Source organism: Myxozyma melibiosi (genome assembly GCF_037950935.1).
Source record: "Myxozyma melibiosi strain Phaff 52-87 chromosome Unknown BZA70scaffold_1, whole genome shotgun sequence".
NCBI lineage: Eukaryota > Fungi > Ascomycota > Lipomycetes > Lipomycetales > Lipomycetaceae > Myxozyma > Myxozyma melibiosi.
Window position 1 is genome coordinate 1,320,692 of NW_027042915.1, and position 25,493 is coordinate 1,346,184.

General features: G+C 51.2%; 16 protein-coding genes and 1 non-coding gene across 17 annotated transcripts; 10 read left to right on the forward strand and 7 right to left on the reverse strand.

The window, feature by feature from the left end:
• Positions 1-64: 64 nt before the first annotated feature.
• On the forward strand, positions 65-2,191 carry BZA70DRAFT_271611 (nucleoside phosphatase family-domain-containing protein). Its single transcript, XM_064911510.1, has one exon. The coding sequence runs from the start codon at positions 173-175 to the stop codon at positions 2,060-2,062; it is 1,890 nt and encodes a 629-aa protein (XP_064770586.1). The 5' UTR covers positions 65-172; the 3' UTR covers positions 2,063-2,191.
• A 44-nt stretch (positions 2,192-2,235) lies between these two features.
• Positions 2,236-3,825, forward strand: BZA70DRAFT_271613 (TFIIH subunit Tfb4/p34). Its single transcript, XM_064911511.1, has 4 exons — positions 2,236-2,413; positions 2,491-3,161; positions 3,230-3,488; positions 3,554-3,825. Exons 1-4 carry the CDS (start codon positions 2,356-2,358, stop codon positions 3,745-3,747), a joined length of 1,182 nt encoding a protein of 393 aa, XP_064770587.1. The 5' UTR covers positions 2,236-2,355; the 3' UTR covers positions 3,748-3,825.
• Positions 3,826-3,845: 20 nt separating this feature from the next.
• On the forward strand, positions 3,846-6,071 carry BZA70DRAFT_292903 (Cullin repeat-like-containing domain protein). Its single transcript, XM_064914393.1, has 3 exons — positions 3,846-4,287; positions 4,375-5,311; positions 5,371-6,071. Exons 1-3 carry the CDS (start codon positions 4,009-4,011, stop codon positions 6,009-6,011), a joined length of 1,857 nt encoding a protein of 618 aa, XP_064770588.1. The 5' UTR covers positions 3,846-4,008; the 3' UTR covers positions 6,012-6,071.
• Positions 6,072-7,529, reverse strand: BZA70DRAFT_271616 (nucleophile aminohydrolase). The gene is made up of 4 exons (XM_064911512.1): positions 7,331-7,529; positions 6,967-7,257; positions 6,542-6,909; positions 6,072-6,470 (listed from the first exon to the last, which is right to left on the reverse strand). The coding sequence occupies exons 1-4, from the start codon at positions 7,408-7,410 to the stop codon at positions 6,097-6,099; spliced, it is 1,113 nt and encodes a 370-aa protein (XP_064770589.1). The 5' UTR covers positions 7,411-7,529; the 3' UTR covers positions 6,072-6,096.
• BZA70DRAFT_271619 (putative secretory pathway protein Ssp120) lies at positions 7,530-8,407 on the forward strand. The gene is made up of 3 exons (XM_064911513.1): positions 7,530-8,065; positions 8,124-8,170; positions 8,232-8,407. Exons 1-3 carry the CDS (start codon positions 7,651-7,653, stop codon positions 8,340-8,342), a joined length of 573 nt encoding a protein of 190 aa, XP_064770590.1. The 5' UTR covers positions 7,530-7,650; the 3' UTR covers positions 8,343-8,407.
• On the reverse strand, positions 8,408-9,806 carry BZA70DRAFT_271622 (uncharacterized protein). Its single transcript, XM_064911514.1, has 4 exons — positions 9,752-9,806; positions 9,640-9,688; positions 9,097-9,582; positions 8,408-9,036 (listed from the first exon to the last, which is right to left on the reverse strand). The coding sequence occupies exons 1-4, from the start codon at positions 9,764-9,766 to the stop codon at positions 8,534-8,536; spliced, it is 1,053 nt and encodes a 350-aa protein (XP_064770591.1). The 5' UTR covers positions 9,767-9,806; the 3' UTR covers positions 8,408-8,533.
• On the forward strand, positions 9,807-11,248 carry BZA70DRAFT_271623 (uncharacterized protein). Its single transcript, XM_064911515.1, has 4 exons — positions 9,807-10,219; positions 10,292-10,546; positions 10,615-10,718; positions 10,780-11,248. The coding sequence occupies exons 1-4, from the start codon at positions 10,174-10,176 to the stop codon at positions 10,876-10,878; spliced, it is 504 nt and encodes a 167-aa protein (XP_064770592.1). The 5' UTR covers positions 9,807-10,173; the 3' UTR covers positions 10,879-11,248.
• Positions 11,249-12,391, reverse strand: BZA70DRAFT_271629 (uncharacterized protein). Its single transcript, XM_064911516.1, has 3 exons — positions 12,193-12,391; positions 11,923-12,137; positions 11,249-11,869 (listed from the first exon to the last, which is right to left on the reverse strand). The coding sequence occupies exons 1-3, from the start codon at positions 12,200-12,202 to the stop codon at positions 11,321-11,323; spliced, it is 774 nt and encodes a 257-aa protein (XP_064770593.1). The 5' UTR covers positions 12,203-12,391; the 3' UTR covers positions 11,249-11,320.
• A 218-nt stretch (positions 12,392-12,609) lies between these two features.
• BZA70DRAFT_271631 (uncharacterized protein) lies at positions 12,610-13,853 on the forward strand. The gene is made up of 4 exons (XM_064911517.1): positions 12,610-12,903; positions 12,967-13,209; positions 13,269-13,360; positions 13,426-13,853. The coding sequence occupies exons 1-4, from the start codon at positions 12,843-12,845 to the stop codon at positions 13,513-13,515; spliced, it is 486 nt and encodes a 161-aa protein (XP_064770594.1). The 5' UTR covers positions 12,610-12,842; the 3' UTR covers positions 13,516-13,853.
• Positions 13,854-15,386, reverse strand: BZA70DRAFT_271632 (WD40-repeat-containing domain protein). The gene is made up of 4 exons (XM_064911518.1): positions 15,127-15,386; positions 14,812-15,049; positions 14,418-14,752; positions 13,854-14,355 (listed from the first exon to the last, which is right to left on the reverse strand). Exons 1-4 carry the CDS (start codon positions 15,137-15,139, stop codon positions 13,949-13,951), a joined length of 993 nt encoding a protein of 330 aa, XP_064770595.1. The 5' UTR covers positions 15,140-15,386; the 3' UTR covers positions 13,854-13,948.
• Positions 15,387-15,621: 235 nt separating this feature from the next.
• Positions 15,622-16,544, forward strand: BZA70DRAFT_264923 (uncharacterized protein; the record flags this gene model as incomplete). The annotated part of the gene is made up of 5 exons (XM_064910933.1): positions 15,622-15,652; positions 15,742-15,840; positions 15,907-15,979; positions 16,054-16,419; positions 16,478-16,544. The coding sequence occupies 5 exons, from the start codon at positions 15,622-15,624 to the stop codon at positions 16,542-16,544; spliced, it is 636 nt and encodes a 211-aa protein (XP_064770596.1).
• A 62-nt stretch (positions 16,545-16,606) lies between these two features.
• BZA70DRAFT_18547 (NUDIX hydrolase domain-like protein) lies at positions 16,607-17,931 on the reverse strand. The gene is made up of 3 exons (XM_064909982.1): positions 17,485-17,931; positions 16,881-17,417; positions 16,607-16,820 (listed from the first exon to the last, which is right to left on the reverse strand). Exons 1-3 carry the CDS (start codon positions 17,798-17,800, stop codon positions 16,711-16,713), a joined length of 963 nt encoding a protein of 320 aa, XP_064770597.1. The 5' UTR covers positions 17,801-17,931; the 3' UTR covers positions 16,607-16,710.
• A 188-nt stretch (positions 17,932-18,119) lies between these two features.
• On the reverse strand, positions 18,120-18,205 carry BZA70DRAFT_t19. Its single transcript has one exon. It is a non-coding gene; the product is annotated as a tRNA-Thr (tRNA).
• Positions 18,206-19,133: 928 nt separating this feature from the next.
• BZA70DRAFT_228452 (transcription initiation factor TFIID 23-30kDa subunit-domain-containing protein) lies at positions 19,134-19,748 on the forward strand (the record flags this gene model as incomplete). The annotated part of the gene is made up of 3 exons (XM_064910231.1): positions 19,134-19,214; positions 19,287-19,351; positions 19,439-19,748. Coding segments are annotated over 3 exons (456 nt in total), but the record flags the coding sequence as incomplete, so codon positions are not given.
• A 364-nt stretch (positions 19,749-20,112) lies between these two features.
• On the forward strand, positions 20,113-21,533 carry BZA70DRAFT_271642 (Saccharopine dehydrogenase; the record flags this gene model as incomplete). Its single annotated transcript, XM_064911519.1, has 2 exons — positions 20,113-20,412; positions 20,473-21,533. Coding segments are annotated over 2 exons (1,240 nt in total), but the record flags the coding sequence as incomplete, so codon positions are not given.
• Positions 21,534-21,936: 403 nt separating this feature from the next.
• On the reverse strand, positions 21,937-23,268 carry BZA70DRAFT_286921 (Metallo-dependent phosphatase-like protein; the record flags this gene model as incomplete). The annotated part of the gene is made up of 6 exons (XM_064913909.1): positions 21,937-22,194; positions 22,251-22,614; positions 22,667-22,734; positions 22,798-22,959; positions 23,036-23,070; positions 23,160-23,268. 6 exons carry the CDS (start codon positions 23,266-23,268, stop codon positions 21,937-21,939), a joined length of 996 nt encoding a protein of 331 aa, XP_064770600.1.
• Positions 23,269-23,543: 275 nt separating this feature from the next.
• On the forward strand, positions 23,544-25,437 carry BZA70DRAFT_18753 (Smg-4/UPF3 family-domain-containing protein). The gene is made up of 3 exons (XM_064910002.1): positions 23,544-24,228; positions 24,282-24,487; positions 24,540-25,437. The coding sequence occupies exons 1-3, from the start codon at positions 23,813-23,815 to the stop codon at positions 25,391-25,393; spliced, it is 1,476 nt and encodes a 491-aa protein (XP_064770601.1). The 5' UTR covers positions 23,544-23,812; the 3' UTR covers positions 25,394-25,437.
• The last annotated feature ends 56 nt before the right edge of the window (positions 25,438-25,493 follow it).

The window sequence follows — 25,493 nt, forward strand, 5'->3', positions numbered from 1 at the left end:
TCATCATTCATACACAATACTTTTGTAAGAAATCCCAAAATATCCCACTATTTGATGTGGCGGTGTAATCAGCCACTGCACCGCCGCACCGCTGTGACCGCCACCTTCCTCGAATCCCAAACAGAGACCGGCGCAGACCAGTGCAGACCCCAAAACCACCTCTCAAAAGACGATGCCGGCTCTCCCCTCTGCTCCTCAGAACTACGGAGTTGTCATCGATGCGGGCTCAAGCGGATCGCGCGTGCAGATCTACTCCTGGTCCACGAAGTTCGACTCGTCGTCGGCCACCCTGCCAAAAGTAGGCAAAGGCGGCGACGACTGGTATCTCAAAGTGAGCCCGGGCATATCCTCCTACGCCGACCACCAAAAGGACCTGGAAGGCAAGCACCTCGATCCGCTACTTGAGCGTGCTCTTGCTATCGTGCCCAAGGAGAAGCAGCCCGAGACACCCATCTTCCTTCTCGCGACTGCGGGCATGCGACTGCTACCGGACGAACAGCAGAAGCAGCTCCTCGCGAAGACCTGCTTCCACATCAAAAAGACAACAAACTTCCTACTTCCGGACTGCGACAGCCATATCCGCGTAATCGACGGAGAAACAGAGGGCCTCTATGGCTGGCTCGCGCTCAACTACATGCTAGGCGCCATCGACTCGCCAGAGAAAACAAACCACGGCAAGGGCCACCACACCTTTGGCTTTCTCGATATGGGCGGTGCGTCAGCGCAGATTGCGTTTGCGCCAAATAATACAGAGGCGAAAAAGCATATGGACGATCTCTACGGCGTGCGACTACGAACGCAGGCGGGCGAGCCTCTGCAGTTTAACGTGTTTGTCTCGACATGGCTCGGATACGGAGCCAACGAGGCCCACAGGCGGTACATTGAGCTCCTTGTCAAGAACGCGTCAGCGAAAAGTGCCGTGCCTACATTACTGGAGCGGGATGACGCCGACAGCGACGACGAAGGCGACGACGAGCATAAAGTTGGGACCAAGACCGCAAAGGATACAATCATAGACCCGTGCTCACCTCGCGGCTACACCGACAGTTCCGACCCACTACTCGCGGGCAAGACTCTGTACGGAAGTGGGAATTTAACCGAATGTTTACAATTCACATATCCTCTACTCTCAAAAGATCTGCCGTGCCATGACGATCCTTGTCTCTTTGGCGGAGTGCACGCGCCCGCGATTGATTTCGACGTGAACCATTTCGTCGGCGTTAGTGAGTACTGGCATACGACGCGTTCAGGCTTGTTTGCCGACGCATTGCCCGAGAATGCTGATTCGGCGCTGAAAATAGACGCGACCGTGAACGCAGGTGGTGCATACAACTACGCCAAGTTTTCCAAACGACTCGAAGAGTTCTGCGCCAGTGACTGGGACCCGCTGGCCACCAAGGCAAAAGCACAGGGTATCGATCTTCACAAGTTGCAGGAAATGTGCTTCAAGGGGAGCTGGGTTATGAACATGCTGCATTCAGGCTTTGGCGTCCCGCGATCGTCAGAAGGAATCGCCGAGGCTGCGGCGGATGCTGCTGCAAAGGCGAAGGAGAAAGGGTTTTCGGACGACTCTTTCCAAAGTATCGACAAGATAAACGGCGTCGAGCTTAGCTGGACGCTTGGGAAAGCCGTGCTTTACGCTGCGAGCCAGGTGCCGCTGAATCCAAAGCTTGCCGACGCGGCGACAGGCAACATGTCTGCGATGTACGACGTGGGCTATGGTCCCAACAGCGGGATCTTCATTCCCGAGCGCGTAGACGTCGGCACGATCATCCCGGACCCGGTGATTGTGAACGACGTGGACGAATGGGGCGTAAGCGCTGCCGCGATCTCGTCGCAGGGCACGTTTGGCAAGCGACGGATGCCGGGGCTGGTGATGTTTGCGCTGATTTTCATGCTGATGGCGTACGTGCTCGCGGGCAAAGTGCGCCGGCGCAAGTTCACGTTCACGCTCACGCCGAAACGGTATCGGCGGCGCGTCACGGGCGTGGGGAATTCGACGGCGATGGAGAGTAGCTCGCATTTGGTTATGGGGAGCGGGCTCGGAACGCGGGAGGTTTGATTGAAATGCATGAGAGGAAGGGTTCAGCTCTGGATTTGTTTTCCAAAAGGCGTTTGTAAATTAGTTGTTGCTGCCTTTGCATTTGTTGTTATTCGTACATTTATGGCAATAGTATCGTATCTACACTGCTTCTTGTAGACGTAAACAGGTGGATGCTCGCTGGAGGAGCAGGAGCCGCGCCGCACGTCGTCATAGCGACTTTTACACCTCCATCACCAACTTCATCTTTATCAGCATCAGCAACATCATCCGTCTCTGCACTCGGCACCGCACGCACACTTGGTTCCCGGACAATGAATGCTGTGGACGGATCTGCACATGTGCCGCAGGAGAGCTATGCCGAGGAACTAGGTACGCAGCCGAGATCATCCCTCAGACGACTTTCTTTCTTGAATCAAGACACCCGCGACTAACTTGCAGAATAACAGAAGAGGAGCTTCCGTCGCTGCTCGTGATTGTTCTTGACGTCAGTCCCGCGGGATGGGGAACAGAGTCGCCACCGATATCACTAAAGGAAGCGGTGGCGTCGCTGCTTGTGTTTGCAAACTCGCATCTGGCGCTGAATCACTCGAACGAGATTGCGGTTTTGGCAGCGCATTCGTCGACAGTTCGGTTCCTGTATCCGCCGCGGCAGACTACCTCTTCTACGGACGAATCTGCGGATGGGAATAGTACCAACAACAACGGTAGTCAGGGAGCGAAAGGACGGGTGGGCGGATTGACGACAGAGGAAGGCGCCGATCCGAGTTTACGAGAAGGTTCGCCATCCTCAGGAGCAGCAGGCGCATCGATGTACAGACAATTCCGTGTCGTGAACGAAGCAGTAGTTGAGCAACTCGATGCCTTACTTTCAAAAACCTCCGTCGCCGACATCGCGCAGCCGAGTAACCCCGACGTAGCAGTCGAGACCTCGATGGTCTCTGGCGCGCTAAGCATCGCGCTCTCGTACATCAATCGGCAGACAGGTGGCGGCGAGGCGACGTCGGGAGAGGATGTTACAGCTGCGAAGAGGGCGCGGATATTGTTGGTCAGCGTTTGCTCTGATTTGGCGGCGCAGTATGTGCCGATTATGAATTGCATTTTCGCGGCCCAGAAGATGGTAAGTAATATCCACTCAGTTCTATAGCTGATTGATCCAACGCGCTGACTTTGTTCTTAAATCTACAGAAAGTACCAATTGACATCTGCAAAATTGGCAAAGACACAGTATTTCTACAACAAGCAGCAGACACCACCGGCGGAGTCTACATCCATCTAGATCATCCCAAGGGACTGACGCAGTATCTCATGACTGCCTTTCTCCCAGACCGACTCCTGCGAACACATCTCGTGCTTCCGACGCAATCTAGCATTGACTTTCGAGCTGCGTGTTTTTGCCACAAAAGGGTGGTTGATATCGGATACGTTTGCAATATCTGCTTGTCAAGTAAGTTTGCTCTTGCTGTCTTTGGTCCAGAGTGCTTTGATTGCTAACTACATCTACACTACCAGTCTTTTGCCAGCCACCAGCAGACCGCAGCTGCGCGATCTGCAGCACGGTCTTTGATCCTCTGGAACTGTCTGATCTCACTAAACAGCCGGTCCTAATACGCCCGAACGGGCAGAAGAAGAAAGCAAAGAAGAAAGCTAAACGGGACGAAGGGTCGGCGACGCCTGCTCCTGCGCCTGCTGCAGCAGCAAGTTGATCAATGTAAGAAGGATGCTTTCATAGTGGGATAGTTTGTATTATAGTCTAAACAACAAGTTTGAACGAAAGATAGAGCTCGCAAGTAGTAATTTGTAGCTGGTTAATAGTGATAAAGAGTATGTAAGCACCGACTTGGGACGATGAGCCCGAGCCGCGTCGCGCCCTTTCACGTTCCTCCCCTCCTCCCTGCCGCTCTCTTCCTGATCCAAACCACCCATCTTCCGCACCACCGCCCTCCAACACCCTCTCCACTCACAGCATGAACACAATCGAAGAAGACCCGGTCTCACCGACCAGCCAGCCCATGCGGCAGACTCGCAGCCGTGGCCGCAAGCGCCGTGGCACCGTCACCGCCCCTCCGCCTCCCCCGTCTGCGTCCGCGGCGGCGGCCGCTGCCGCTGCTGCTGCTACGCCTGCCAGCGCGGAGGCGGGGTCTGATGGACGTCGGCAGTCTATTATACCGTCTATGACTACGAGCAAGCGGCTGTCGACGACGCTGAGGATGCACGATGAATCTGGGAGTCACCATAGTGATAAAGTACGTTCTGTTCTGAGCACGGCTGCCGCGCAGTCGATGATGATCTGTGACGATTCTTTGTTTGCTAATTGTTGTGGTTTTGTGTAGGTTGGCAAACTGCTGAAACGGTATTCGCACCGACTCTCGGACAACGGTCTGGGCAACGCAAAGCTGAAAAAGGGAGCAGGCAAACACGACAAATACGCAAACGGCTTCTTATCCCCTGACAACATTCCCCATCCATCCGAGAGACCACAAGCGATATCGCAGCCGCGCCGGGATGCTGACCGGGGAATTTCAGTAGATCACCCATCTTCTTCCTCTTCTCCTTCGAAAAAGTACATCCCCAACACCAAACCGGTAGACGACCGCGCGACAGCCTCGGCGGCGTCGACACAGCCGGCGGCGGAAAAGCCGGTGCTGATCGGACTGGACGAGAAGAACTACCCTGTACCTATACGCGACTTCCAGGACTCTTCGTTCGACGCGCGACAGTATGTGCGGAGCCATCTCGCTGATTCGGCGGATTATCAGGTCCGCGACTATCTCGAGAAACTGCGGATCACGCGCGAGCAGATCGGGAAGGACATGCAGAAGAATTTGTTTAACAATTACAGCCAATTTGTGAAGATTTCGTCTGAGATTATGACGCTTGAGCAGGAAATCAGATATACGCGAAACATGATGAATGAGCTCTGCGGGCTTGTTGTCGGGATGCGACTGGATAAGGACGCGGAGAAAGCTAATGCGTCAAAGGATAGCAAAACGGAGGATAGTTCGGTTGCGATGCCGATCTTGCATCAGGCTACGCGGGGGGATCTTGTGAGCAACACGCCGCCGCCGATCCCGGAGACGCCGGAGACTAGACATCATCTCATTCGGTCGATATCTTCGGCGTCGTTGAAGAATCCGCCGATAATTGGACACAAGGCTACGGGTAATGGGAACAAGGAAGAGCAGAAGATTCCAGAGGAACAGTTGTTGGAGTTGGATGTCATGATTGCTCACAGGCTTATGGATGACGCGGTTTCCACTATCGAGCGGCGTAAGTTCTCTCTTTCTGATTCTTTCTTTTGCAGGTGCTAATAATTTGAATATCTGCAGTGAAAGGTGATCTTGAGTACGAAGACATTGATCCGGAATTAATCGACCGCGGCGACGAGGTCTACGACATTCTCGCGCACGACCTTGCATCCGAATTCACATCGCGCAAGAAAATCGGCAAAACCATCCAACTTCTCATCAGACTCGGATACGTGGACGAAGCACGAACACAGCTTCTCGACAGTCGCTCGGAGATCATCCGCCGCCGAGTCGACCAGGTGCGCAAGGATTCCGAGGATATTGCGTTCTACGTATCTCAAGTCGCGACGATCTCGTTCACAATCATCAAATCCACCATCGACATTTACCGCGAGTGTTTTCCGGCGTATAACCTCGCGTCGCGGATCGCAGACTGGGCATACCAGGAAGTTCACAAGTACATTGATTTCTTTTCGGAAACGATGAAAGGCGTGCAGCCCGGAAGCGAGCTTTATACCCGTGCTACGGCTGCGACTAGGTCGCAGAGCGACAAATTGAAGGATATCGGAATGTCGATGAATTTCCTGCTCAATGATGTCTTGAATCCCCATGTGCCCGTGACGCCGCAGCCAAGTGTACAGTATGCGGATAATACGGTGTATCGAAATGGGTCTACGCCGAGTACACCTGGCGGGCACCAACTGACTATTGATGTACGATGATCTGATTGTATTTTTAAGTGATAGATCCCTATACAGTGATTATATGTACATAGCGAGGGTGTTTGTGCAAAATGTATATTAGATTCTATAGTCGCATTCGGGCGACAAGCCCAGAAACCGTAGGTGCCCCGGTCTCATTCCGCGATATGGTAACTTTCGGAGCACCCCAATCTGGAGTCATGAACCCCACACACATCGACTTTGTCGTATGTCCATACACGGCTTGAAGAAGTACATCGTTCCCGCCGTCCTCATTGCCGAGCTCTGTTTTCACCGCTAGGATACCAGCAGACGCAGGACGGAGTTGCAAAGCGGGGGAATTGGAAAAGTCGGTGGAGAGGAGGGAGGATACTAATCGAAGCTCGTCTTGGTCGTCGCTGGGGGATGTGGTGGGTGGTCGTAGTAGCGTTTGCGCGCATCGGCTCGCAAGGTTTGTGCTCATTATGTCTTCTCCTGTCCCTGGGGATGGAAAAAAAGCATTTCGTCAGTTCTTGTCGAGGTTGTATTGACGTTAGATGAAGAGAACTCACCGCTGGTACAGACAGCGACCTTAGACCCAGCATCATCCTTAGCCGCCCATATCCCACTCCCGACAAGTGCAGCAGGACCGATCCTACCTTGCTGTTTCATTGCAACACCACCAGAGCTCGAGGCAACCGCGATCTCTCCGTTGACGTCCACGCAGATAACTCCGACTGTATCAGTAATCAAATCGCAAAGCACTTCGTCGTCTCCCCGGTGAGCAGCTTCTTCAGGATCATTGTCGGTGGATGGGTCTAGAATCTCGTTCCAGTATTCGTACCTGATGATTGAGGATCGAGTGGAGAGATCTTCTGTAGTCGCCAGTTCCATATCTTGAGCTTTTGCAAACTGCAACGCACCATCGCCAACCAAAAATCTATAACCCATCAACATCAGGTAGAAATTTAAATACAGAAGATCAGGGAGGACCTACAACGGCGCGACCCGCCCAGCCGATAACGGCACAAACGACTGCCGCAGCAGTCTCTCAGCCACCAGCACCGGGTTCCTCACGCCAGAGATACAGCCGACGGCGGCGCCGCGGCAGAACTCGGAGCTCATGATCGACGCGTCGCATTCGATCGTGCCCGCGGCAGTCAGGTTCGAGCCCGTGCCGGCGTTCGTGAGGTTGGAGTCTTCTAGGAATTTGCAAACTGTTGCGGCGACTGTTTGCGCGGACGGCGAGGGGTGTGAGATGAGGAGATGGGTGCCTAGTCTGCAGGCTCTGAGGATGAGGAAGAAAAGGAGATCAGTTAGTTGATAGGTTATCTCTGTTGGATCTTGATAGAGTAGCGTACTCATTGCAGATGGCTTTGTATCGTTTGCTCAGCTTTTGCGAGTGCACTCCAGCACCAAGATGCACAGCTATAAACACCATCGCAAAGCACGCATCGCAATTGCAGCCGCTGTTGCTGTCGTCGAAGCAAAACAAAAGCAAAACAAAAACAAACAAAAGCAGACGCGTCTGCGCGTGGACGAAAGGCGGCAACTAATTGGCAGATTAAGGTTTTGCTGCTGATCCAGGGGCCGACCTCGAAACTGAGGATTCAGAAAGGGATGCAGTCAGATATCCACCAGATCCGCATCTAGAGTCTTATCTACAGCACACAAACACACAATGAGGTTAATATCCGCTGTCTCTCTTCTCGCTGCTTTGGCCTCGGCCGGTTCTGTGCTGGCAGACCTGAGCTGGGCCGACAAGCACATGCGCGAGGAGCACAATATCAACAGCTACGACCCGTCTTCGTTCTTCATCCTCCACGACTCCGACAACTCCAAGTTCTGGACCCGCGCAGATATGCTGTCTCTCTACGGTATCATGAACCCGATTGACCCCACCGGCCACAGAAAAGATCCGATCTCGCCCGCGCAGCAGGATCAGGTGTACAACCGCATCTGCGAGCTCATCGACAAGGACCACGACGGCTCGGTCTCGCTCGAGGAGTGGCTCACTTTCTCGAGGGAAGGTGGGCAGTTGCCGGATTTTGGATTCGGGCCGGGACATCATGGCGATGTTGAGTACGAGTACGAAAGTAAGTGGTTTCTTGGTTTTATGTGCAAGTGCGGAGGGAGGAGCTAACAAAATCGCAGTCCATCATTGGCTCAAATACCACGCCGACGACGAAAACGACGACAACGTGAGTTCGCCTGCAAAACTGTTGATGTGAGAGTGTAATTACTAACAGTTCTGTGCATCAGTTGAATCACCCTGAGGACATTGAGCACGAGCAGCTCTTCCATCACATGGAGGACAAGGCGGAGTCAGACCAGCACAAGAACATTCCCGCCAAATTCCGGGTTCAAAGGTGAATTGTACATAGTACTGTAAAATCGACTCTCTCGTTTTAGACATGAACATGATATATGCTTGAACATTCATGAATTGATGATATTAAATCAAAAATATAATTCCTGTATTAACTAAATTCCAAACGCCAAAATGCACAGACTATGTACTACTTGCTATGTATATATACACGCTTCTTCTGAATAAGAGTCTCTCAAATCCCATTCTTGAACCCCGTTCCAAACTTCGCGCCCTGCTCGGCCTCCCATCTCCTCACTTCCTCTTCCCATTCCTCCTCCGGCGTCAATTTCCGCTTATTCTCCTTCTCAAACTCCTCCATCCGCTGCCTTCGTTCCTCGTCCTCTATTGCGTCGTATTCGGCCTTGTTGTCGATCCATCGCTCTTGGATATCAGCTATGCTGCCAAGGTAGCCGCCTTGCCGCGTTGCTTCGGCCCAGACGGTGTCGCCCCCGATTTCGGTAGCGCCGAATGTGTAGCCCGTGGCTTTGTCGAGAACACTGAGGAGCGCAATCATACTTTTCTTGTCTTCGATGGCTAGGACTTCAAACTCTACTAGGCCAAAGTCCATTATCAGGTCTGCAATAGCTTCGTTCAGGGATGCGAATTTCTCGCCTAGGAGAGTGGGAGACTCCTTTTTGATCACCGGTAGCAGATATCGGAGATCTTGTACTTCGGTGTAAAAGTCGAGATTGAATGCTATGATAGTAAACGTTAGATCGTGCTTCAAAAGTGTCTTGGGGAGAAAAAAATACATACGCAGCGGGCCGTAATTACTCAGTAGATCAATCTTGCTGAGCACGTTAACATGCGGCAGATCCAGCTGTAGCATGCTTCTCAACGCAAGCAGCAAAACAGAGATATACTGCGAAGCCGAAGTGATGTAGTAAGAATCAATCAAATTGACGACCACGAGTCTGTAGTCTGCCTTTTGCAGCTTGAGAAACAGCGCTCTCAGCGAATGATGATGTGTAAACAACTCGACCTGGCCGGGGCAGTCAAACACAAGGTAGTCATGCTTCCCGAGCTTTTTGATGCGCTCGAAGAAGTCGTCCCAGTTCGATTCGAGCTCCTCCATCGCGCGCATGATCCCGCCGTTGGGACCGAGTCCTTCTTCGGCCATCACTGATTCGAGCGTGACGAAATCTCGAATGTCGAGCGCGGCGTCGTAGTTTGTGTGGTCGTTTGCAGGGTCGAGGTTGATCACAGAGGCTTTACGGCCGATAGCAGATAAGAATTGCAGCACTGGGGAGTTGGGGTTAGAACAGATCATTGGGGGTTGAAGACGAGAAAAGAACGTACTTCCATAGCAGTATGTCGACTTGCCCGAGCCCGGTGGGCCGATTACAAGCTGTAGATGATTCTGATTAGCACACAGTTCCTCTTCTCCACAATGAAAGCACAAACAACCCACCTGTGCGTACGGCATTGCTCAGTCGTAAAACAGTCTCGATATCTTTCTTCTTCCTTTCTTCTCTGCTCATCGCGCGACGCGAACAATGTTCAGAAATATCTTAGTCATCAACGTGGTTAGGGTCTGTCCGCTTCGGGCCGGCGGTCGTCGGGATTCTCGCGAATATTTTTTTAGAGAACAAAAGAAGATATTTGATACTGTTTCTCACTCGGCCGGTCTTTAACGTGTACTGAACCTGTCTTGTTGCGAAAAAGTAGAACGAGAAAGAGAATATTGCTTCAAGTGCATAACATATATCTATACATATCAAAGGTAAGTCCGGCTGGTGGCTCATTGCGATGCTTTGGACCCCGTCTTTTGGTTGCGGGTTGCTCATTTGCTCGGGACAGCGACTGATCTCTTTTTGTTCTTCGTGGTTATAGATGCGGACGTCCGTTGCTATAGCCTCTGCTGCGGCCCTTGGTGCAGGTAGGTCATCACCAAAACCAGATACAGACATACTCTACGCACGCTGCTAACGTTATATATCCTGGGGTACAGTTTCCTACGCTATATACTTTGACTACCAGCGACGGAACTCGCCCGAATTCCGCCGACGCCTGCGCAAGTCCGAGAAGAAGTACCAGCAGTCGATCGAGAAGAGCAAGAAGAAGGCTTTTGAGGAGTCCAAGGGCGCTCTCAAGCTGGCCATCATCACTAGCTTGACCGAGGACCCTATCCGTGTCTCGAGCGCACAGGAGTTCGAGGGGTTTATGATGAAGGAGTTGACTGAGATTGACGCCTACATTCGCGAGGGTGAGTGCATTTTGAGCAGGTTCGATTGATATTGGTTTGAAACTGATCTGTCTGTGTTTAATAAATAGGTGGCAAGCGCATTAACGAGATGGTCGTGTGCATGTACCGTCTGCTTGTTGTCCACCCCATGCCCCAGCAGATCATGGAGGCTCTGAAGGAGACCGTTCCTGCCGTATGTTCCTGCTGCTTCTTTATTTCTTATGTAAGGATTTCTAACGACTGTTGGTTTGTAGGAGGCGATGCTTAGCTTGGCTGAGGTCATGAAGGACCTTCCTCTTGATCAGATCAAGCCCACGGGATCCGCGGAGCCTGAGACCCCGGCGGTCGAATAAGCATTCTAAATCCCTGGACTTCCTTTCTTGACGTGTATAAAAATATATATACAGAGATACTACACCATAAACTCATTACGACGTGAATAGACTTACGAAGCTGAAACGAAGAAAGTTAGTCTACCCCGGCGTGAAGAACAACAAAACGGTGTTTGTCGTCTGTGTTTTCTTCTGGTGGTTTATTTTGTTTTGTTTTTTTGCCTATATTTCTGTTTTGTTTCTCTTTGCAAGTTAACAGTGGGATCCGATCGATTTACGGAGGACTTTTCTGCTCTCTTTTCTTGTTGCCGAGAATGCGACGAGTTCTTGTTTGTGCTTATGATGTATATATCTGTAATTGAGTCCTGCGACATCCCCCTCTCTCCGATATCTTTGCGTCCTTCACTTCTTATTAGACAGTTAAGACTCCAGACGAACTGTAGATTTTTGAATCGCGTCTCTTTTACGACACATGTTGTAGACTTGCTGCCGTTTGACACTCGATATTCGTCCTCGTCAGGCTGCGGTATATATTGCAAGGTGATATCTCCAATATCCTCTCATCTATGGAATCCCTCATCGCTGGCGTGACGCCGGTATCGTTATAGGCCTCATGATGCTTGTGGTTCAATCTCAAGCTGACTATCTGCATCTCCACGTCTACATAGAGAACGAGTCTGCCTTCGCATGGGAAACGAGTCATCCGTACGCGGTCCCGTTGCCTCAGTCGACCATCATGATCACGCTTGGTATTGACTCTGGTTTCATCCTGACAGCAGTCGAAATGCAAGATCTTGCCTGAACTAGTTCCGCGATATTTGAACCGGTAGCCTCCTGCTTTAAAGAGAGCCTCCATCAGCTGTGTGGCTGGCCGATGGAATCGTTTCCGCTGCAACTTGTCGCTAATGCCTGAATCTGGACTGTTGTTGATTGAGTTTGGAGTGTCGGTAAAGCTAACTGGCAGGTCTTTGATCAGAAAGCGTTTCTCGATTGTCATCAGTTCCAAGTCTTCCTGATATTGCCGTCAGCGGGAGAATAAATGATCTTGAAAACATAAAACCATACCTTGTCATGCCAATCCTGCGCAAATTCCAAAAACTCCGACCAGCTGTCATAAACAACTTCTTTCTTCTTCCGCTTTCGACATGTCTTCCTCCGCATCCCATTCGGCGCGATTCCAAACCGGTCCAGAGTGTGGTGATAATGGCAATTAGAGCAGTGCTGGGTCTGTGGCTTTTCTTCATACATCGGTCCAGCGGTGAACAACGTCGCGCCAGAAACTGTAGTATCAAATTAGTTTAAGCTGTTGATTCAGGATAGTAGCATTGAACTCACAGTCAGTCATGTTCTGCCTAACGAGAGCGCGTCAGAGGTAGAAAACGCGTCAGAGGTAAAACCAAGACTACTGCTACTGAGCACAAGATACCAGATGTATGAGAGAGCGCGTTTTCAGCTAAGAAACGTTCTACAGAGCGTTAAAGCAAGAATGGTAAGCAGCGAGCAGTAGGAGAGGGAGATTGGACGTGGTCGCGCGTCGGGGCAGGTAGTTTGTTTACGCGTACATAACCAGGAACAAAGTGAATTCGATAGGGTTTACTTGACTAATCAAGCAGTTTCAGATGACGTAACTCAGGGCAGGTCCCAGTTCAAACCAGTTCTTCCTGCAACCGACCTCAGGTTTAGGATTAAACCGAACCGGGCAATTGATCAACTTGAGTCGCGTCTTCAACATGGCCGCAAATTCACTGATTATCGCAATCAGACTTATCACCCAACCCCCGCAAAACACAAACCAGGTCTCAACAGCTCAGCTTCCGCGCGCGTTGTCTGCTTGATCTGTGAGGATTTTGAGAGGGGCGCGACTAGCTGTTGTTTGATTGCGAAGAGTGTGCTCGGCTTGGCTGCCCGCGACCGTGGTGTAGTCTCTCCTATCGAATGCTGCATCTGCTGCTGCATCTGCCGCAATTATCGACGACGACGCTTCAATGACGAGATCAAGGCGTGGTGTTGTAGCTATACTGGTTGGATCAGTGCTGCTCTGTCCTAGTAAGGCCCTATCTCCTTCTCGATATCTCTCCGAGCACACCCGCGCTGACCTTGAGATTCTAGTACTCTACTGTATATATTTCGACTACAAACGACGCCATGATCCAGCCTTTCGCAAACTCCTCCGGAGAACGGGCAAACATCACCGGCAGAGAGAAGCAAAGCTGCAGAATCTGAGGTTCAGGCGGTTAATCGACAGTCGCATATCTGAGCTCGAGTTGAACAGACGAGCGACGCTGCCGCCGGTCGAAAATTCGCGGTTTATTCTCGATAATCTGTCGATTGGAGAGAACTGTGCATCGCAGGGTGTGTATTTCTGCACTTTGTGGTTTTGCTTTTTGTCTGCTGTGTTAATACTCTTGCAGGCGATTATGAAAACAGCGCACTGGCGTTCTACACTGCTCTTTATGTATATCCGAGTCCCGAAGAACTTTTAAACTCAGTAATGGCAGACGATGTACGTACTCATACTTTCTCTGGCTATCAACTGCTTTGACTAATATACATATGAACCTCATACAGAACGTCCGACCAGTACTGCAGCAGATGATCAAACTGCGACCCTTCAGACCGCCTGCACAGCGATACCACGTCTCTCCCACAATACTCTAATTTCCCACTCCTACTCTTATCCAACGTGGTCTGTCATCACCTACCGCTCTCATCATATAGATATTGCTTTTCTTCCTTTTTTTTGGCATACGTGGGTCGTCGTCAACTTTGCGCGGTCGCTCTCACCTCTTGTATTAATCACATGCCAGTCTGGCATTCCTTGTCCTTCTGCTTTCATCGCTCTGTACAGTGTTCTCGAGACAACATCTGCTGCAAGACACTACTAATCTAATCCTTTGTACTTTTTGTTATCTTTTTTTATCTGGGTTTTTAGATTGCATATAATGGCGAGTCGGGTTTTCTTTGTTTTTATTCTCTTTGCTGATTACTAGTAGTATATAATTTGTGGAAAAAGCGATTATTTAACCATCAGCTACAAAAGCTCATATTCTACTCTGCAAATACTTCAGGTCAAAACTATTCAATATCGTCATTAAGCTTTGCCTTTCCCCTCGCCCGGTGCAAGCGGCCTGATTGTGATTCCGCAAATCCCTCTCTCTGTGCCATGCTGTCCGATCTCCACATCGCCTCCGTGCGCGATCGCAAGGTTTGTTCCGCGTCGGTCAATGTCCAAAGACTGCACCGGGCCCGGGTACCGCGGATACTGCCGCAGCCGTTTGCGGGCTTTGTAGTCCCAGAAGCAAACGAGAGAGTCGCCGCCGCCGGAGACGAATGTGCCGTAGATGGGGTGGAATGCGAGGGCGTTGACGGGGTAGACTGTGTCGTGGTCGCCTTCTGCTGCTCTGTGGCATTTGAAGGCGTATTTCTTGGCTTGGACTGAGGAGCTGGAGTCGAAAAAGTCGACGGCAATACGTCCTTCGATCGAAGATGACGCGTATCCTAGAATTTTCAAGTAAATATCTCATCTTGCTGAGAAATAGTAGAATCACTCAAGAACATACCCTCACCAGACGGGATACACTTCACAGTGCGCGTCATATACTTCAAACTACTCTCCCGTCTCTGAAACGGCTCGTCCATATTCCGGATATCGTAAACATACACCGCCCTGCCCGCCATTCCGACAACCAAGAGGTTTCCCGTGGCGTCCATCGAAAACACTTTGTGCGGAACCTCGGTGCTGCATACCCGAGAGTTGTTTCGGTGGTCGTGAAATTGCACGGTCTTGTCCCAGGAGCCTGAGATCAGCAGACCTGAGGTGTCGTGGTAGACTAGGCTTTTGACTGGTTCGTCGTGTTCGCCGATAGTAGTGCATTCAGCAGTTTCCAGGTCGACCCTAAGCCCATAGTGTCAGATTTCTATATAAGCTAGCAGATAGCACTTGAAATCACTTACATTCTAACACGGCTCTCTAGTCCACCGATAAACGCAGTTCGACCGGTATCATCCCAGCAGCAATCCAACAGCGGCGCTACGCCATCTATCCTGGTTAACAGTCTGCCTCCCTCTCTTGATGTGTCGTAAAGATTCAGCGTGGCATCCCAAGAGCTGGCAAGAAGAAAACTGCTGTATTTTTCTGTGGGATTGAATCTCACGGAGGAGATTATATCGGCGGGCGAGTTGTGTAGGTTGACTGTAGAATAGCAAAGAGAACGTTAGATCAGAGTAGCTGCTACAGTCAATGAATAGTATAAGAGAACTGATACTTACATTGTGAAGACATTCTGGATGGGTATTGGATATGATCAGGAAGGAGAGCGCGTAGCTGGAGGTTGGTTTGATTGTTTGCGTTGGGTGTTCAGTTTTTGTTTACTTTGCGTGCGGCTTGTTACCACAACAACGCGCAGTTTCAAGGTGTTCCTTGTATGCTATGAGAAAGTGTGAAGGGTGTGTTAATTCTTATGTTAATAGATAGTTGAAATTGTTGTAATAAACAGAATAGTTAACTATCAGTTCCTTACGTTACAAAATGCAACAGCAGTTATGGAGCAGACAAGAACAACCACCCTTTCGTTAGGGTTTTCGGTCTCCGAGCTCATCGCTCGCTTAGCTTCCGTTGGCTGACTTTTGACTGGCAAAAGCTCGTGCTTTCTAGAAATCAACGGCCAAAATATCTTCAACAGAATCCTGCCTTCCCTTCTGCTTCCTTTTCTGTTTGATATATGTGTTTATAATCTACTTCTCTCATTGCTGTTCATATAAACCATGTTTGGTGCTATCTGTGCTGGACGGCCTGGTATGTTCCATCCTCAATCGCTTCTCTTTACTCTCGATATGACGTCAACCCGGCTAACTGACAAAAACTTTCGATTCAATGACTTTCAGTCCAGACAAATCTACAGCAGATCGATCCCACGAAATTTGTATTTCAAATCGAAGATGGAGCGTCGGTGAATCATATAGTCGTGTTTTTGCTGCCGGGAAGTATGTCTGATGCTGGTTGTTCTGTCGGTGTGGAATATCGTCCCAGTTAACTCGTGATTTTTATAGCCGTGCTTGATCCGTCGGTCGCTGCTACTGTATATTTTCAATGGCCCGGAAAGCCGTTTCAGCTGCTAGGAGCGTAAGTCCTCTCTTCATATCCGAATCTCAACGAGCTCGTTGACAATCTAACAACCGCATGATCTTCCATTCTAGCATCTCAAACAACAAACCATCAGCCATCTTCAAAGTCAACCAACGTACACCAGCTCCCCGTGTCACAGCATCGATAGACGACATGGTCGACGACGACACCGACCTAGTCTCCGCCGGCGCAGAACCCATCACGATCTCGCTCGGAATCTCAATCGAGCCCGCAGATCAGGTCGAGGCGCAGATAAGCCAGATGCGCGCAAATAGCGCCGGCTCGTCGACCGCGCTCGTGCCGTCGTCGAAAAGGGCGCCGCTGAATCCCAATTCGACGGCGGCGCTGGCGAATAAGATTGTCTCGAACGCGTTTAATTTCTTGAGCGGGTTCGCGACCCCGGACGGAATGGTTCCTTTAAAGACATTTAACGATTGGTGTGTACTCTGTTCTCGTTTGAATCAACGATTTGACACTTACTGACATCCGCTCCAGGTGGACCAAATTTCAAAATAAGCTAGCGGTCGATCCACAGTTCATACATCGGATAGAGGAGGACTAGTTAATCGCATGTAAAAAGATCTAGGAACGGGATGATTAGACTGTCAATTTATTATTTGTACATCAGGGAATATACACGCTACGATCATCCAACAAATAGTCATTCTTGAGCGACAAAGTTTGATATGTATGCAAGAGATCTATATTATCTGCCTTTGAGCATCAAATTACTTGAGAGGATGCTCGATCTGCCGATGCATTCGCGACACGATTTCCAGGAAATCTGGCTCGTTCTCAGCAGTTATTATACCGTGGCGTATAAGAAAATCGATCGTGACTGCAATCATTCCAAACGTCAGCAAATAATCTCTCTTTAATCAGACATTGGAATACTCACCGAGCGCCGTATTCGGCTTGAAGTTTCCCGCCGCGATTTCTTGCCGCACCGTGTCCACATCCCACAGATAAAACTCCTCGACCTCGCCATCGACCGGCTTCGGCTTTGGCGAGCTCTCGTCCAGCTCGAGATCATACGTATACTGCACCTCCGGCTGCAAAAACCCGCTCTCGCCGCCTGCCGCGGCAGTGCGTAGATAGTGATAACTCACGCTGCCGACGCTCTTCGCCCGCTCTTTTATAAGCTGCGCGTCAAAACCGGCCTCTTCACCGCACTCTTTGATCAGCGTATCAAAGACACCGTACGGATACCCGATGCCGCCGGCGACGGTGTTGTCGAGCATGCCGGGGTACGTCGACTTTGTCTTTGATCGGCGCGGAACCCAGAGGCGTAGCGGGGCCGTGTCGGTGGCGGGGATGTAGCCGATTATATGGACGCCGTAGGTGACCAGGCCGAGGACAGAGCATGCGGATCGCTCGAACGTGAAGTAGAGCTCGCGCGAGGGATAGTACACCGCGTACTGCTCTTCCCGCCAGCCTAGAGTCGATTTCGAGTCCTATTAGCTCCCAGGATTGATCCTGCCATCTTCAAATCACCAGCTTACCTTTTAGAACCTCAAACTTCCCTTCTTTCCTCCACTCCAGCGCAAGATCAGCCATCATCTTCGTCCTCTTCTCGAACGTGTCAAACGCGGGCGCAATGCTGATCGTCTGATCCAGATCATCAATCACCAATTTCTCCGGATGATACACCCTCAACTTCTCAATCGTGGACGCCAACACATATCCCAGGTTCCCTTTCAGATCGTGGCTCATGAACTTGTACAGATGGGCTAGCGAGGCGGAATACGCGGACGCGTCGTGCGGGTAGGGAAACGAGTCGACGAGCGCGATCACGTCGAGATTTGTTAGAGCCGGCATGCAGATATATTCAATGCAAGAAGAACTGGAACTATGTCTGTTCTAAGAGGAATTGAGGTGGTGACGGAAAGTATGGAGAAGATAGGTAGGCAAGTAATGCAAGTTGGCTGGTGGCTCTTTGGCTGCATCCGTCAGATGCTGCTCGTGAGCCTCAGAGTAAATTGATTCCTGCCACTTTGATATCGACACCCATTCAGACAATCAGAACAGCTACAATTAACTCCACAAAAAAACAAAAAAAACAATTTACTACTTCAATTGATTAACAAACCACTTTCAACAGCAAAAAAACAAAAACAGAAATAAAAAGAATAAAGAATGCCCCCTGTCGGAGTCGAACCGACGATCGCTGCATAGCGCATTCAAAATACGAGTGCAGCGCCTTACCAACTTGGCCAAAGAGGCAATTCTTGTGCAATTTTTCGACTTTGTCGTTGATAAACAGATGTCTGCATATTAAAGTTTGACCGGTGTGGCTGACTTTTGTTTTCTTGCTGGCTTGATTCTCTGCGCTGTGTGACTTCAAATGTATTGTTTAGAACAGATATAGATTTATTTAATGTATAGCTAGACAATCATAAAACCAAGTGATATAACACGTCCTCTTCCGCCGTGTGCTCAACTATTGCAAACAGGACGAAAGCAATACGTGGCGGTGCACAAGATGTGTGGCGGTGCCCAGCAACTCTCACAATCGCCAAACCTCCACCCTTTGATATATGTTGACGTTCTACCAGCCAGGCACGTCGAGCACCGTCACAGCCCACCAGCAGATCTGAGAACGACAGCAGATTGATTGTTGTATAGATACTGAGAAGCTATTGGAGGAAAATTCATATTATTCTGCATCGACATCACATCGCGAGTGTACATCTGGTCAGATATGTCAAATTCACCTCCGCTTGTAGATCCGGCGGCTACTTCGCCCATGGACATCGACGGAGACGCCGCGACCTCTCCTCCACAGTCACAATACGAGCAGCAGCAGCAGCAACAACAACAGCAACGTTTCCAGCAGCAACAGGAAGACCAGGAGACCGAGCAGCAGCAGACGGAAGAGACCGAGCAGCAGCAAGACCAAGCACAGTCCGACGAGCAGGCGCAATCGAATCAGGATGGACCAGGGCTGGACGTTGACCAGAGCATGACTGACGACAAACTGGACGACCTGGGAATGGACGCTGATCTGCTAGACCCAGCGACTGCGCAGAAAGAGGGCGCGATGGGCGCGCAGCCGCAGACTATGGCCATCAACGGAGTCGAGATTCCGGTGTTTCTTGACGGCGCTGGTGCAGCGGCTGATGGAGAGGCTATCGGGGTGGGTAAAGCGGTGCCGGGTATACCAGGCGTTGGTGTGCGACGGGACAAGAGTCTCAAGGAGTTTTTGGGGATGATGGACGAGTTTTCGCCGATTGTGAGATCTCATGTGCTTGATTGCTGGGTAGATTTGAAATTTTGTGACTAACCCGATTCTTCATTTTTTTAGATTCCAGATGCGGTTACCGACTACTATTTGATGAAATCCGGATTTCAATCTTCTGATGTGCGAATGTAAGCAGCTCCAGTCATGATGAGATGATAAATCTCATGCTCCGGTGTATTTTGATTCGATTTCGCTAACACTTCTACTAATCCCAGAAAACGACTTCTCGCGCTCGCAACCCAAAAGTTCATATCAGATATTGCGACAGACGCGTACCAATACTCCCGAATCCGCTCCGCCTGGTCCGCCTCCTCCGCCTCATCCAACCCTATCGGTGCCTCACAGGGCCAATTCAGGCCCGGCGCCGGTCCTCGCTTCGGCGGCGCGGGAGGCGCGGGTGGAATCGCGGGCAGCGGAGGCGGTGGTGCGGGCGGGAGTGGGAAGGTCGTGCTTACGATGGAGGATCTGGCGAGTGCGTTGGCGGAGTACGGAGTGAATGTTCATCGACCTGAGTTTTATAGATAGACGGGGTTGAAGCTGGTGGGTTTTCTTTTACGTTTTGTTGCCGCTTGTGTGTTGATGGCAGAGTCGATGGTAATGATTGCGACGATGGCTGCTTTTGTATATTATTTTGTAATGAGAAATATTTGAAATGATCTAGGTTGGACCATGGCAATATGCCCTTCTCGGGTCTCCAAATACTTCATTCGCAGTCCACCCAATCTCGCCAGAAAGCTCTGGCTATAACAAAGACACACGAGAGTAATCTTACAAAACCCACACATTAAAAAAAAAAGAAAGCCGAGATTAGTCACATACAAAAACTACTCCTAATCCTCAGTCCACGAGAAAAGCAGAGAAATTAAGTTATGAGTCTTGGTGCGGCGGAGATGATTTCATCGTGCGAAAAAAAATTAGGAAAACATCACGATTACTCTTTATATAAAACCCCATACTCCTGCTCTCCTCTTCATCTCTTTTATCTACCTCTGATTGCGGCAAGCACATCACATAACAGAAACAGAAAAATGCCGTCCCCAGTCACGCTTCATCTCCGCGCGGAGTCTAAGCCTATGGAGCACCGCTCTGCGCTTACGCCTACTACCGCCAAGCAGCTTGCCGACGCGGGCTTCAATGTCATTGTCGAGCGCTCGACGCAGCGTGTGTTTAAGGATTCCGAGTTTGAGGAGTGAGTGTATCTCTTCTGGGTGGCGGATTTGTTGGATTTGGCTAATGGATTGTCGCGCAGAGCCGGATTGCCGCTCGTCGATGAGTTCTGCTGGCCCCAGGCCCCCAAGGACCAACTAATCATCGGCCTCAAGGAGCTTCCCGAGGACGACTTCCCGCTCGTGCACGAGCACATCCAGTTCGCGCACTGCTACAAGGACCAAGCCGGCTGGAAGGACGTGCTGAGCCGATACCACAACGGCGGCGGCACGCTTTACGATATCGAGTTTCTGCAGGACGAGAACGGACGCCGAGTCGCGGCGTTCGGGTTCTACGCCGGCTTTGCGGGCGCGGCGATCGGTCTGCTTGATTGGGCGTGGCAGCTCGAGCACACGGAGCCGTTGCCGGCGGTGGAGTGGTACGATAACGAGGGCGCGCTGATTGCGGACGTGAAGAAGGCTGTCGAGGGGGTTGTCGAGCGGACGGGTGCGAAGCTGCCGACTTCGCTTGTCATTGGCGCGCTGGGTCGCTGCGGGTCTGGTGCGATCGACTTGTTGACCAAGGCTGGAATTCCGTCCGAGAACATCACCAAGTGGGATATGGCGGAGACCGCCAAGGGCGGCCCGTTCCCGGAGATTGTCGCGTCCGACATCTTCATCAACTGCATCTACCTGTCCAAGGAGATCCCCCCGTTCGTCACCAAGGAGACCCTCAACACGCCGGACCGCAAGCTCTCCGTCATCATCGACGTCTCGGCCGACACCACAAACCCATTCAACCCGATCCCCGTCTACACCGTCGCCACCACCTTCGACAAGCCGACCGTGCCCGTCGAGCTCGCGACCGGACCCCAGCTCAGCGTGTGCTCGATCGACCACCTGCCCAGTCTGCTGCCGCGCGAGTCGTCAGAGACGTTCTCGGCTTCGCTTATGCCGTCGCTGCTTGAGTTGCCGGATCGGGAGAACGCTCGGGTGTGGAAGGAGGCGAAGGCTTTGTACGATCACCACGTCTCGCGATTGTAATTTGGGTTTTTTGTTGTTTAGCTTGCGGAGTGGTTGAGTTTTGATGTAGATTTACAATAGTTATACAGAAATAAAGGGGCGATATAGTTCTAATCAATTTCTAACACTGAGACAATGTCAATACAAACAAAACTGCTGGGAGAATTTACCAATGACCGCAACGATGAAAAATACAAGATAGACGAACGAAAACGAAACAAGAGAAGATACAGTACATAGAAAAAGTTTCCAAAAGTGGGAAATAGAAAGATAAAAGAAGACCACCATAACGAATAGGATAAATGAAAACGAAAGAACAAATGGACGATTAACAAGAAGAGAGAACAAACACCCGTGAGATTAGACACCAACCCACAGAGATGTGAAGTACATATACGCGAGCACGCAGGGACATCAGTGCGGAGAGAGAAGTCGCCGAAGCAGAGAGGCAGATGGAACGTTGAGAACCCGTAGTGACATCAAGAGGGAGAAGGCAGAAATAACAAAGAGAAAACCATAAATTTACTTAAACATGACTAGAACAACTACAGGAAATACTCTGACCGCTGATTCCGCTGCGGCATGAGCCGTGTATCGTCGTTGACGGCGTTGAAGATGACAAACTCGGGCTTGAGATCGTCGTCGGTGAGGCGCATGATACTCGCGACGTTGCCGCAGCGGTAGCAGTAGTTTGGCGCGGACCAGACTGTGACGACGCTCTTTTGTTCGAAATGGTATTTGAAGCCTTCCTGCACGAGCTGGTGAGCGCGCGCGACGAGTTGTAGACCGTTGACGTGGTTGAACTGAATGATAGTTAGATACATCATCTTCAAACAAAGTAGATATTAGTAATGCTCACCTCAGCTGCCACCTTCGCGCCAAAGATCCATCCAGCTCCACGCGGCGATACTCCCCACGTATCAACATCATCAGGATCCGACCACACGAGATCGCAAAACGCGCCTTCCTGGGGAATCTCCTGCGCGCGCGCCACGACGCGGATCTGGTCGAGCGTCCTGATCTCGGGCGACAAGCCGCCGTGCACGCAGAGCACGCGGCCGTCAATCACGGCCGCGAGTGCGAGAAAGTCAAAGACTTGGCAGCAGTACTGCCAGACGCTGGCGCCGCCGTACTTGTTGTGGCATTCTTCGTAGAAGCCGTAGACTTGGGTGATCTGTCGGGACTCGTGGTTGCCTCTGACCAGCGTCAATCGCTGTGGGTATCTGCGATGTGCTGTTAGCATATAAAGTAGAAGAGAGTGGAAGTAGTACATACTTTGCCTTCAAGCACATCAATAATGTGAATGTCTCCAAGCTGAAATATCCTCTATCAACAAAGTCGCCCTAAACAAACGATAATCAGCACCCCAGCCACCAAACACAAGCAATCGCTATAGATCGTCTCACCAGGAAAACGTAATTGACATTGTCGGGCATTCCACCGCCTACTCTAAACAGTTCGAGAAGGTCGTGAAACTGTCCGTGGATATCTGCGCCGGCATGATTAGTACTTCGGGTTGTCGTTATTCGGAAAGAGAGACAGGGGGTTGGAGATAGCGAGACATACCACTGTTGACGAATATGTTAGCAAATCAGTCAATACGTAATAGGCCGAAACGATGGCAGGAAATACATACCCACAAACAGTTACCGGTGTGCTGACAGGCTGCACGTTCGACTCTGTAACAAGGCGATGCGTTAGAACACAGCTCATCTCCACTTCAAGCCGCGATAGACGACCGCAGACAGCAACAGGCGATTGCACGTACCTTCCATCAGCAGCTCCTTGACCATCTCACACAGCTGCTTCATCTCATTCTCCGGCAGATACTGGCATTTTTTTGTGATTTCCAACCACTCATCAGGACCTCGAGCCATCGTTGACCGTTTTTCTTTTCTTTTGAGACTTGTTGAACCTGCGTAGGACTATAAACAAAAACAGCAGAATGCACTAGCGCACAACTCGGATATCAGAGCGAGGGGCGAAAAGAAGCGTGGGGAGTTGACCAGGGCGCACGCGTGGGCAAGTCCGTGGTAGCAAGACAAGGTAGGGCACTATTACCACAGAGTCAGAGGCGAAAACAAGACGGGTAGGGACTCCCTCAAACCAACAAAGTAGACAAACGCACGAGCAGAGATAGATTCAAGCCTAGAATATGACAATAAACAAGCTATTGCCGGATATCTCTACAACTATCAAGTAGTCAGGAAGAGCAAGTAACGAACGGCTTCTGTGCCCGCAGCCGCCCAGCGTTCAGAGTCGCAGGACACAAAACCCGTCGTTTTGTTGCATCGAGGCGATATTACATCATCGAGCCTGGTCTTTCGTTTCGCTCTGGGTTCGTCGAGAGATCCTGATTGCTGGAGGCAGATGAGCGGGATACATTGACGAGAGTGGGAAAGAAAAAGATATTTTGCATAAATGTCTGGAAAGCGAGTTATCATCGCGCGACCGCCGCGGCAGGAATCAGAGCCGGTAGCAGGACCGTCGTCGGCGTCGGCGTCGTCGGCGCAGGTCCAGTCGCGACAGCAGTCTCGTCGGTCTCGCGACTCGCGGAAAGGGAAGAAGCCCGCTGTTCAAGAGCAGCCGGGCGAGGAGAGGGTGGAGCAGCAGCAAGGTGGAGATCAACGCGCGCTGTCGGAGCAGAAACGACGGAATAAGCAGAGAGACAGGAAACGAGAGTCGTCGCGGCAGCAGGATACGGTGAAGACGAAGTTTGTGGTCCGGCGGTTGCCGCCTTTGTTTACAGAGGCGGAGTATAATGCTCTTACAGCGGGACTGATAGATCCAGAGAGCGTCGAGTGGGGATACTACGTACCGGGGAAGGTACATAAAAGGTATGCGCGATATTAATTACTGTTGACGACGAGTATAGACGCTGATTTATTAGTAAATCGACGCCGCCGACTCTCTCGCGCGCATACGCAAAGCTCAAGTCTGTCGACGGATTGATTGCGTTCAGCAAGGCGCTGAACGGGAAACAGGTCAAGGACAGCGCGGGCAACGAGAGCGTGATCCAGGTGGAATTCGCGCCGTACGACAAGATCCCAAAGACAAAGACAAAGGCTGATCCACGACAGGGAACGATTGAGTCAGGTAATGCGTTTTATACTGCTGTGATGATGGAGAAGGTCTAACATTTTACTAGATCCGGAATTTATAGCGTTCCAAGAGTCGCTGAAGGCAGAGCAAAGCGCTGCCTCGGCGCCGGCGCAGATCCCCGTACCAGGAGCGGCGAACCCGGACGCGGTGGTGATGACGAAGGAGAACGGAGAGACGACTACGCCGCTGATTGAGTATCTGCGAAAGATCAAGCAAAAGTCAGGGAAGAAGAAGAAGAAGGCGGTGGACGCGGCGGGTGGATCTGGGAGCGGCGCTGGCGAGAGCAGTAGCAGCGGCAGCAGTCGAAGGAAGAAGCGGAAGGAGAAGGAGAAGATGAAGGAGAAAGAGAAAGAGACAGAGAAGGGAAAAGAGAAAGCGAAAGACGGGCAGAGTAACGAGCGAACGAGAGCGCGCCGGGAACGGCGGAAGGAGAAGCGGGAACGGGAGGAAGAAGGCGCGGGGGGAAGTACGGCAGCAGCTACAGCAGCTACAGAGACGGGCGCGGGAGGGCGCGGGAAAGAACGCAAGAGAAAAGGAAAGCGCGAGGGAGATGAGGGACAGGCCGGGGAGACGAGTGGTGGTGGTTCTGCGGCGGGCGCGGGCGCGGACGCGGTCACCGGACAGGCGTCGTCAGCGGGAAGTGCCGCGTCGACGGAGACGGGGCGAGCGGAAGGAAGTACGTCTGGCCGCGCGCCTCGGAGGAGAGGGGGACGCGGGGGGAAGACTACGGCTGAGGGAGGATCAGGATCAGGATCAGGAGCAGGAGCAGGAGCAGGAGCAGGACCAGCATCAGGATCAGGACCAGGGCCGAATGGAGCACCCCGAGCCAGAGGAGGACCGGGACGACGAGGCCGTGGTCGTGGCGGTCAGCAGCAGCAAGGTCAACAGCCGAGCTCATGACGTCAACTACGATAGCTACGCAATTAATGCACTCTACAGAGTAGTAGTTAGTAGCAGAGCAAGAAATCTCTCATTGTAGAGGAGAGTCGAGGAAAGTTCT